This window comes from Phlebotomus argentipes, unplaced genomic scaffold (assembly GCF_947086385.1).
Source record: "Phlebotomus argentipes unplaced genomic scaffold, Phlebotomus argentipes genome assembly contig_2, whole genome shotgun sequence".
Lineage (NCBI taxonomy): Eukaryota > Metazoa > Arthropoda > Insecta > Diptera > Psychodidae > Phlebotomus > Phlebotomus argentipes.
The window spans coordinates 1,489,017-1,501,413 of NW_026776162.1; the positions used below are offsets into that span (position 1 = coordinate 1,489,017).

The following is a 12,397-nucleotide window of genomic DNA, read 5'->3' on the forward strand; positions in this document are numbered from 1 at the left end:
TCTGCTTCCTCAACCATTGCTCTGACGTGTTCAATTCACTCTCGTGAATTGTGGCATTTTTCTTCGCGTTCATATAGAGCTACACGATAGAAGAATCAACAACAGATCACTTGAGATGTAAGCGCTAAAGAAAATAAAGCGAAGGTACACAATATTCTCTCCTTTCTTTCACATTACACGTCTTCACATTATACGAGAAATTTCATAGGTAAATTTCTCTGTCTAATTCCACGAGTTAATTGATTTTTGCCTATAATTCCAGTTATTGCTTTACATACACGAATGAATCATTTACATTTTATACATAAGTCTTATATTCCGACAGACGAAATGGAATCATAGCTGTTCTATTTTCGGAGTAATGAGAAGATAAATTAAAAAGACTTTGCAGTTTATTTTCATTCATACCTACATACATATTGTTGTATCAAGAGTTCTTCAACTTCAGTGATTTCAACGGACATGCAAACGTGGGTTGCGAGGTTGAATTATTATTAAGGGCGGCATTTTCATTTGACGCCAGCATGTGGAAATGTGCACGAAATTTTCAAAGTGTGAGTTTTCATATGAAAACCCAATAATTCATGAAATCCATGAATTTTGTCAATTGTATGAGTGTGAGCATTGAACATAAGGAGACGTTATGTACGTTGCTTTGTTTCAACCAGAACGAATGACTCCCGGGAAAATGGTATGGATCTCAGGATAGAGGTGCAGTTTTGTGGGAGAATCAACGATTTGTCGATTACCGGGTCTGGTTATGGGTTTTCGTGCTCAAGAGAAGAGCTCTTTTGTTGAGCGAAAAAAGTGCCCGATTCGCATGGGCAGCCAAGCAGAGCTCCCAACTCTTGAATATCACCGCACAACTTTGGGTACATGTGAGTGAATAATGGACTGGAGAAGTCTCGCTAATACAAGCACACCTAGACAGACTTTGTTAGATATTGCAGGAGGGCTCGGATATGAGCATCAATCACCATACGAACATGCTCTTTTGCCAGAGAAAAGGTTCGCGAAGGCGCTCTCGATTGTATGCATCAAGGGTTTCGAAGATGTGCAATATGTACACTATTTTCTGTTGGATTCTATGAAGAGAATCGATGATAATGAAATTTTTTTCCTTTGTGAATTGAAAATCAGGAATTTTTAAATTGATTTCTGCAATACATCACAATAAAATCAAGAAATAAATGTGAATAACAATTCTTCTGTTCTGCTGCTATTCTTTATCACAGCGCGGTGCCATATTTAAAGCTTTTCATCCGAACAGTAGTGGAAATTTCATTGATATTGCACAAGTAGATTCTACATAGTAAATGCAATTGAACCGAAACAAAATTGAAGTCCAGAGAAAAAGCTGAAGGATACAAAAGATGTTTGGAGTGAAGGAAAATGAAGAAGAACAATTTAGTTACGTGGCACGATCAAAAATTTGCAACTTTACTTTGTATATTGGAAAAGTTTTGTCGAAAAATTCGACACTTTTTTTCCGAGGAAATTTAGGAGAAAATTTCTGCATGTTGCTTCAAGTCATTCAAGTAGAAAATCTCGTGTACTTTCATCTGCTAGAATCTGCATGTTCGGACACTATCATTGAAATGAAGATTGTTCAATGTTTTACGAGTATGGCGAAAGAGAATGTCTTGGGCGTGTGAGGAAGACAACAGACATTGACAGAAGCACTATAAGCACGAAATCGGGAGAAATTTATGTCTGCTAGTTGAGGGATAAAGTCCCATGAAAGATATCTCAAGTACTTTAGACGGGAGAAGCACAAGGAAATTTGAAGAGTTATGCGATGCAAAACTACTCAAGCATTCGTCATTGGAAATATTTCCATTTTATGTTAAACTTTATCTGTACTCAATTCTGTGCTGGGTATAAAAATCTCTCAGCATGAAACAATATCACAATACATAAGCACTCATACTACGCAATCTTTCTGCTCCATGTGAAATTCAATTCCAGACATAAAAGAACGCGTGATAAGGCTTGTATTATGCTATGCACGGACGCAAGCTTTTATTCCTAATTGAAAAGTTAGTAAGGCAATAAAGAAAAAATTCTGCCATATCATGTGTCACGGAGATTTCTAGCAATTCTTGAGCAAAAAAAAATCTGCTGAAGGCTTATTTGAGTTCTGATGTATTTCAATCACTGTACATTTGCATGACGTGTTGCTGCGCTCGAAGAATTGTGGTATGAAATGTTAGACAATCAGAGCTTAATTGGTATTTAATAGCATTTCAGGCGCGTCGCATTTTTTTCTCCGGTTGAACAATAACTAACATATATTACGTGCATTATTGTCAAGCACATTGTTGAACATAATGTCTACCGGAAGTACGCTTGGTGAGCACATTTTGCTGTGCTGGTTGCTCTCTTCTGGGGTGCCATCAGCATAAAATGACGATGAGCTTTTTCTCTCTGCCCATCTCATTCTGCCGTCAACTCAATTTCAAATTGTCACTGTTTTTGCAGAAAATTTATTTGTGCCTCATTTGTGAGGCGGTAAACCAGACAGTGTTTCCCTTCGGAACAGACACACCCAGCGGGAATTGAACGTAGGACATGAGCGGGTGGGGAATGAGGAAATGAAGAAGGAAGAAGCACAGACCAAGGGAAATGCCATGGAGTGCACGGGATATTCTTCAGGCATGGAAGATTGATGTGAAATATAATTCAAAATATTTGTCACTCATCGACCAAAAGTGGCTGCGCGGCCAATCTGTATTCACAAAGCTCCGAATCCCCAAGCACTGCGAAAATTCTCAATGGCCAGATGCATAACATCACTCGGGCCTGTAATCACACAATTTTGCTGACACCACCACATATAATCTGATTACTGCATATTCTGGCAATATCTCTGCATTCTGTGCAGCTTTGACTGATTCAATTTGTGCGCTTTACCATCCTATCACCACAGATCGACAGTGGCATATGAGTATAGAAAGAGGTAGAATCTTCATCCTGTACATGAGAATATTGGCGAAATATTAATTTACTATGCCATTGAATGCACTCACGACAATTGAGAAGCTCAGGCCCTTCTGGATTGATCATATTCATCAATATTTGTGTGGATAAGTCTATCTTTGTGGATATCTCAATAAATAAATCAATTGCATATTCAGTTAAACTTACGCATGACCCCCAAATTTGAAGCTTCCACACAAATGCACACGTTCTCTTAGCATATTCATACATTTCATTGCGATAAATTGATCACTTTCAATTAATCTCTTTCCTCTTCACACTGGAGCCTTAGTGCTCATACAACTACACTCAATTTCAATAATAATTCAAAATGTCACACTCATAGCAACATACACGCCTCAAAAATGCGAAGCGCCGAACGCCAAGTGTATTAATAAATTTCTACTTTCGTTTGCCATCATAAGGGCATAACTGAAATTAACAATCATATTGGCGTGCAGTTTTCCTTGCTTTGATGTGTTTCCAGGGAAATACGCAGATACATTTGTAATATTCTTAGAGTGCATTGTATTCTCGCCATAGTTGTGCAAATAAATATAGATATATCTTTGTACATCGCTCTATACGTAACACGTGAAATATAAATGAAAGTTTGCATTATAAATTCAGAAACTAAAATACATTTCTCAAGATCATTCCTCCCTCTGCTTGCCTCGTCGCACAAAATCAAATTTATCGAAATGCAAACTATTTTGCCAGCTCCGGAGGTTGAAACTCCTTTCATTTTTGCAAACATCCTTTCCACCCCTCTGACTCGGGGCGCCCAGAATGGCTGCCATAGCAATGCTTCATGACGTTGAGGAGCGTCTGTACAGACGGAAGAGTCCTTCGCTGAGGAATGTTGCGAATGCGAAGGATGGAAAATGTGCACACAGAAAGAGAAAAGGAATATGGGATCTGGGGGGTGAGGCAAAATGGATGGAGCAAAGTTGTGGGTGGTAACTGAATGATAAAAAGGGTGGAAAAATTCCTCTCCGGGAAGACAGCTACACGTTGTTAGTGTTATTGAGTTGTTGAATGACGGAAACATATAATTTTCCACACTTGTCACACAGAGCATCTTTAGAATAAGAAGGGAAAAAACGCGAGAAAAGCTTAGTGAAAGCTTCCGCTTTTTTTATTAAATACCCAGCCAAAAGGGAGAAAATCTTTATGGAGAAAATCAACAACCGCTACTTCAGTATTCACCATACGAGAAAGGACAATTTATCACAGAGGAAGATGACCTAAAAATTTTCATATTCCCTGGGGACTTCATTATGCCCTCGTCCACTTTACGTGCGGATAAGACTTTACTTCCTGTGGACACTCAATTGTCAATCCTTCATCAATTTCATCAATTATCAAATTAGAGCTGACACCCCAAAGACACATTTGAGAAGGTCTGACACCTTAATTTCCTAAATCCAACAGTCAGTCCCCTTCATGAATTATTCCAAGATTTCCAAGAAGCTCAAAGTGTTTTCTCGCTGTCTCGTAATTGATTAATTTAACTTAATTAAAGACTTCAACTTTTTAAAGCTGTGCTTTTTCAGGTAAACTGGGCTCATCTTTCTATATAAAAAAATATCAACACATTGGCCGCCGTAGCAAATAAACCCTCAAGAAAAACCGATGAAAAAAATGTTTACGCGACAGATGAATAGAAACGCCACGAACTTGACGGCGGAGGCCTAAAAAAATGCATATATAAATATGCAATTGAATGCATAAATAATTGAGTGAATAACATTAAAGTGGGAATTTTGCTCCGCCAAGTCTGAGAAGTGGCATGGCTTTCAGTTCTAGAAGCATAAAGTTGTTAAATCTCTTTTCATTGTTGCCATGATGAAAACTGTGCTCCAGTTGTGTGTCATGCACCAAATAGTACAAAACTTCTCACTTCAAAAAAAAACACATCAATTCTTCTGAGGTACTCTGCATTCAAAAGAAGCACAGTAATTTTCATCTCTTTAATAACGCATGCATTTATTCCCCTGGAGAAGTCAATTGCTTGAACTTCACAGAGAAGAAGCAGAACACTCTGTTCCCGCGATTTACCCTCTTATGCTGATGTGTCACCATTTCAGTCACACACACACACACACAGATCAGAGGCGATTGATATCCTTAGAGTGACAGAATAGTGGAAATAAAAGATCACTATTTGGACGCTATTTCCCGTATTTTTGTCAGGCAATTTCTCAGTGGTGGTTGAAAAGTGCTGCTGAAAAGGTGGGTTGTAAGCTTATCCGCTGTGAGCCAATTGAATCAATCTGCCTCACAAACACTGCGAACACGAACATGGTAGTTAGAAATTGCAATTGTGTTTTTATCACTCTCTTATTCCCTTTTTCCCACTGCTCTTCTCTCATTCCATGCGCGCGGAACTTTTTGTGGGTGGCTCCAAAGCACAATGCGACTCACTCCACCTCCCATTCACTTGAGACACGAACGAAACAATTACCGACAGCTTCCACTTGCATATTTGATTGGAAGCAATTTCACGTGAGAATTGAGTGGAGGAAATAAATATTTTCAGCCAAGATAATTCTCCACCGTGAGAAAGAGAGCGAGCATTGAGTCAGAGAGAGAGAGAAGAGGTGGAAAACGACTTTCCTTCCATTAAGACTCATTCCCCATTAATGGTGAATTTCTACTCATTATGGAGTTTGAGGACACAGTCTGAGAAACAAACATATACACAGGACAATGTTCCCTTGGGATGTTTTTTTTTGTCCTACCAACGAATAAACCACATAGCCTATAAATTCTCTCGAGAAAAAAAAGCAGAAGAAAGATAAACGGAACAACTGATGAGACTGTTGGTGTCAATTTAGGTTGATTTCTCCTTTGTAACTCCCGCAAATTCCACCTTCCAATTGGAAGGAACTTCTACTCCCGGAAAGAAATGAAAGTGGAAGTGAAATGGGTGGAAATTCAATAAAAGAAACCCCCTTCGAAACACTTCCTTCAGCCTCGTGTGTGTGTTTGAATAGAAATGATTTAATTTTCGATTCCATGACTGATTTTCCTCTCTTTCCCGTCTCTCAAATGTATTCACAAGGGGTGAATAAGTGTAGATTTGTGCTGTACGGCAGATTATATGGAAACTTGGTAATATAGAGACTTCAAATAGGAAAAGGGCGACTCAACACACCGTAGTGCTGATTTGGGTGTGTTAAAATGTTGTGGTTGAGAATCTAAAACTTTGAAAAAATTAATCTGCTCCAGAAGTTCCATTTTAAGATACACACTAGAAGACATCTAAATTTTTCATCACCTGACATTCTCTCCACTTCACCTTTCTCACGTATCTTTCCGTCATAGATGGTCTTTTGAGCTTTGCCCATATCTTTAATGCAATTTATCCTGATTCACTGGATTTCGCTCAACATCCAATTGAAATTTAATTCTGTGTGAAGTTTTCGGTGAGTAAAATTACATACATATACCCTAAATCGATTGGTAACTGAATTTCGAACCCTCGAAACTTGAAAATACCATACACAAATATCCTGCCATGGTATCATAAGGCTTTCCTCTGCAATTTGCTTTCAACCCCGAGAAATACCCTCTTGACGGAATGATCCGGGCTAAAGTCGACGTTTCGCATGTGACTTTCTTCTCGGTCACTGGCAAAGTTTGGGTGGATCCCGGAATATGATTTTGGAGGCAATCATCTGGGACGATACACCTATGTGAATGTACATATGTGCTTCTGGTTGCGGAGATGTGTATGGAAAAAAAGCATTCTGAATAGAATCCGGTGAGGAAGCGGAAAAGGTGCGCCATCACTTTGGCTAGGCACTGAGAATTGGAGCATTGGACCATGAAAATGGTATTCATGCGGCGAAACCAATGAAATTCTAAATGCACGATGGGGTTGGGTTGGGCCATCGGCGGCTCATAGTTTTATTTCCAATTCACCCTACCAACAGCGCATTGTACTTTAAACTCTATGTATTGTGTGCATTATGCACAATATGACATTTCTTGTTCACTTCAGTGAAACAATCTATCCACTTCTCACCAACTTTCGTGGCAGAAGGGTGAAATTTAGGATAATTGCAGAGCAAGCTCTTACAACATTTCGTTGCTTGTCACGTCCTTCGACTCTCTAGCCGAGTAACTCCGGTAATAAAATTAAGAAGAAAAATTCTCCACACCGAAGACTGCAGCGATTAATAATTGACCCGGAGTTACACAAACAAGAACGAATTGTCGGTACAGGCCAATAGATTTTTACTGATGGCAATGTACGAGGAATTACAAGAGCGTACTTTTTCCTCTCCCTCCTCTGACCTGTCTCCCTCAATAAAACCGACAGTAGATGGTAGAACTTCTTCCACATATGCCCAGAACATGGTGGATTTTGTGGGCTGGTAAAAGAAACTCCATCAGCTCATATAGAGAATTTCCAAAGATCTTATTAGGCAAAAATCCGCACTGTGCACATAGCCTTCGCCATGTACTGTCGGCTATGGAAGCTCTGACCATGTGTTGCCTTCAATTTGGTAAAGAACATTTCACTGATGAGGTAGAGTGATTGTTGAGTGAGAGAAAGACACACACACAGAGAATAATGAGAAGGTGTGAGTGAATAAGGTGAAAGTTCACGCTAAATGTAATTAAATGAAATTGCAAGTTTCTCCATAACGGAAATTCAGGCAAGTGGAGGGAGTCCTTCATGACCACCATCTCAAATCCAAAATTATATATGCGTGTCTTCTCCTAATTTATCCTTAGACGCTTGTCTGGGGAGTGAAATAAGTTGATGCTGGGTGGAAGTAAATTCAAGAGTTTGTGCTGACGTGAGAAAATAATTGGCGAGGAGCATCATCAAAATTGGACTATGAGAAAAGGTTAAGCGATTAATCAGTGATGGCACATAGACATTTTCGAGTTAATTAATACGAAAAACACTACTCTGTACAGAATTTACCACCACCACGATAGGTTCTTGGTGTGGCATCACTGGCTTGGCAGCACACAATCGCGCCTGGGCCGATTCATGGTGTTTTCTGAATGATCATTGAACGACGTGCGTATCCATGTGTTCTAGAATATCTATCCTCTTCTCACGCTCACTCCAACGCTCTACGGCGCAGATATAATTAAAATTAAACATGAAACTAACATGATAATAATCATACCAGGGAAGCCGCAGCAAATGCAAAAGCATGAGGTATGTATATTATGTGAAAAGTTTATATATTTGTGAGGTGATAGTGGAATTGAAGTGGAAATTATTCTGCACATGAATCAAAATTCAGCATATATGGATAATTTCCAGAGGTGTAGACAAACCAACAAAATAACTATGCAAATTCACCATCCCCATGATGAGAAAGTGCAAAACATTCCATAAATTAAATCTGATTGAAGCACATAAGCAAACATTCGCTAAGAACTTGCTTATTTATTTTATTTTCCACCTCAATTCTTTGTAATGCCAAAAAAACAGCTTCTCGCTTCATTTCAGAAATATAGCAAATATTTTAGCGACTCCATCGTACTCAATCTCGTTTTATGCAATTTGAAAAATTAATTTAAAATTGAAATACATTTTATATTATGAAGTTTTATAAATTTCCAGTACATAGTCTCAGTGACTCTGCGAAAGACAGGAATATTCACTATACATCGTGACATTTAAAATAATTATTATAATTTGGAATGGTTTCAAAACATTCTATTAGCCTTTATAAATTTGTCACATTGCGTCTCACATCAACCCCGCTACATTGGTAATGCACTCTTCGCGTGTGGAATTATGAAATTGCTCCGAATTCGTCATTTCAGCTTTTTTGCTCTCATCTCTCACGCTTTTAGATCTCAAAACACTCTCCGTTGCACAGGAAATCATTGCAGCATTCTTGTTCAATATGTCGAATTGTACGCAAAAATACAACATCACACTAATTGTTAGGTCATTTATTATTTAATTGCACGAGAAATACCGCAAATCTGTTATAGTTTATTTGCCTAATGCCTACCAGATGACACATTGACGACAGCACTTTTCTGTGTCCCTAAGTCGGAATGTTTCTCAATATTATAGCCATATTGCGTAAGAGAATTTACATCTCAATAAAAGCTTGCAAAAATACCCCCGAAGCAGTGAAAAAAGTGCCAAAAATTAGTACACTGTCCTATAATTCCTCCTATGTGTGATATTTCACACAACTTTAATATCATATTAAATGAATATGTCTTTCTCTGCAGACGTTGCTTGTGGAAGCCGTATTAAAATGCAAATTACACGCTGCACCAATAAATCCCAATGACAAATTGCAGAGAGTTAGCACAACTATGCACTATCATTTTTTATGCGATTAATTCACCCACCCTACTTAACCACCCTTCCCTTGTTGGTTTCAAGACGCCAAGACTGGAGAACTTAGAGCAGGTTAAAAATAAAAACAATGCAGCTTTGCCAAAAGAGATTGAATGACTAAATAAGAAGAAGAAGAGAAAAAAAACTGAAGAAACACTCTAAAAAGAAATGTCTTGCTCCATTTTAGCATGACAAGAAAAGAAAGAAAAAAGAGAAATGTGTAAGAAGCGACTCTTCTACAGAGAATACTTCATCTCTCAAACGTGCTTATCTGCAAATCTCTTGAAATGTTTTATCTCTATCAACTCTTTCTTTTCATTATGAAAATTAATTAGTATTTGAATAATAAAAACGGTATTAAACATGTTCTATACGTACTTCTGGTTAATCATTTGAATCTCATATAACATTCATTGCAGAATGATAAAAAAAAGAAGAAAACAAACTCTTCTAAGCACACTCTTCCCCCAAAGCGAAAAATTACGCTTACCATCAACTTGTTAATTGGGAATAATTGAGAGAGAAAAATTATTTTCATGCGACTCTAATTGACGATATCTCCGGAAGAGGGCGTAACGTGAATAAATTTGAGGTGGAGAGAAATTAAAATGCCCAAGAAAAGGTAAACCGATTCAATTTTGAGAAATAGAATTATAGGAAAAAATTAAGCTTCCCAGCACTTGAAAGTGTACAATAAATCATTCCATTCACTAATGCTGTATGTATGCATTCGCGCATAGATACACACGGCATATACGAAATTTCACTTGGAATTACTCTGTCTGTATAGGGAAGATCACTGACCCGAAGTTTGGCCACTGGCTCCTTCCTCTTCCACAATTGAGCAAGCCCTCATGTTAGAGTTTTATATTGTTTCAATGTCAGGTGCTCGGCTTATTCCTTTCCCCTATTTTTTCTTTTTTTCCATTATTACAATCCATCAGCGTGTTTGAGTGCGACAGAAAGAGAGGTGCGGATATAAAATTAAAATACCCCAGCGTCTGCCAAATGAAACTCATGAAGTTTGTGCTCTTCACCTGTTCAATTGTCCGTCCTGCTCTTTGAATTATCTTCTCACTCAGTTTTTATACCTTTTTAGAGGAAATAATATGGCCAAGAGGCATACAACACATATAAGTAACACACATTTCCACGTTTCTCATTGTGACAAGACAGTCACAATGTAACATGAGTATTAAAACAATGATAGTAGAACATGCCGGTGAAAAACATAGAAAATAAGCAACCGTATATATGTTTTTGCAGAAGTATGTATTATTGTATATATGAATATATTTAAATAGCATTTTCACGCTCATGGGAAGATAAATCCCCTACTTCACATTGGAGATGGATAAATTTTCACTTCATCAATGGTTTGTTTTGTCTTTCATATGTCTTCAGATACACTTCATGTTCTTATTTCATTCCTCTGCACACTTCTCATCGTGTCCCTGTTTCCGTCTCAGCGCGATCGCAATTCTATCTGTCTTCTTCTTAAACATTGACACACACATGATGGGAAGATATCTTGCTTTTATTTCTCTCTCCCTCGCGTACTGCAAAATTCATTTTTGTGGTAGCCAACATGAATTTATGGCTCTAGAGACACGCCAGCCAACTCACTCACGAATAGAGTTTTTGTATAAAATTCTAGGTTAAACCATAGTCTAACCGTTTCAAAGATGAAAGTCTTTATTAGCCAAAATGGAAATTGAAAATTGATTGATTTATTAACTCCTCAACTTAGAAATTGAAACAATACGTTGCTCACGTTAAAAGGCAACCTTGAGCAGCATTATAGCATGTTGGCGCATAGAGAGAATCTGATTTGCATTCATATAATCGCGATTGTTCTCATCGTTCAATTCAAGTATAGATCATACAACGTAAATTGATCGCTCATCAGATAAATTAAGACTTCTTGAAACCATACCACATTCGGACTTGCGAGAGTAGGAGTGCTTTATGGTAGGTTCAAATTATTTTTCCGATGCCAGAATTAGCACATAGCTTTTCACTGAGTTTCTTCGGCATTCAACTATAATTTGAAATGTGATTTTGCTGGATATTTTTCAATGTAAACTGAACAACATTTGTAATATAATTTCACCACTAATTGCATGATAAATAACAATAATTTGTCACAATAATCCTCTCCATAAATGAGTGTGCGAGTTAAATTTGTTGCTAGCAATTCTCTCGATGTAATACCATTAAAAACGACTGGCAGCACAAATATGCGAGTAAAATATTTCGACCCTTTGCATTTATTATATCAACGTTTGGTGCAGCCCCTGCAGTTCAGTATGATTATCCAGAATACGCCACAAATTAGTGTACATACGCACATACATATTTCCTCGTCGAATCAGCACAGATGATTAAATACTTAATTTGATTGTTTGCCGGTAATTTTTTCACGCATCAAGCAACACGGCATTAAATAAATGATATTACAAATAAATAAGTAATAAATCAGTTAATAGGATTGGCTCACCTCTTCCTCATTAGTAGCCGTATTGACGGAGTCCATGCTCTGGGACAGAGCCAGCGGAGCTATCGGCGTCATTTGGCCCATCGGATTCTCCATCGTTGCTGCTGTTTCTGCGGACAATGGAACTGAAGGAATTACAGGCGATTGCGTAGGATTCGTCAGCTGATGGTTCTCCCCCTGAACTGCCGTTGCCGCCACTTGACCCACGATACCTTGCTGAGGATGGTGGACAACGAGGTGTGCTTGCGTCACGGCAAACGGCCCAACTGGTGAATTGATGATCTGATGGGGTGTCTGGCGAAGTCTCTTAGGTGACAACACCACCTGTGGTACGCTCGATGGCGGAACTGGCGGCGCTGGCCTTCGTTTGACCGCGGACGACGAAATGGTGATCGTTTTTATGTAATCGTGTCTGAACCGAACACCATGTGCCGATTCTGCAAAGGTACAACAAACAACCACACGTCAGTTACTCGATCAACACCATCATTGATTGTCTCCACCTACAACTCCCAGAGCCCACAGAAAAAAAAAACAACACCGTGCATTTAATTCAATTTGATGTACTCTTCACGCTACAG

The 12,397-nt window shown here is 38.4% G+C and overlaps 1 protein-coding gene across 1 annotated transcript in view; it reads right to left on the reverse strand.

The window, feature by feature from the left end:
- Window positions 1-12,015, reverse strand: part of LOC132263782 (protein couch potato) — a 60,574-nt gene extending 48,559 nt beyond the window's left edge. The window contains exon 1 of the mRNA XM_059763766.1: window positions 11,820-12,015. Coding sequence (XP_059619749.1) covers window positions 11,820-11,912 — 93 coding nt within the window. The 5' untranslated portion in view covers window positions 11,913-12,015. The remainder of the gene's footprint in view (window positions 1-11,819) is intronic.
- Window positions 12,016-12,397: the final 382 nt, after the last annotated feature.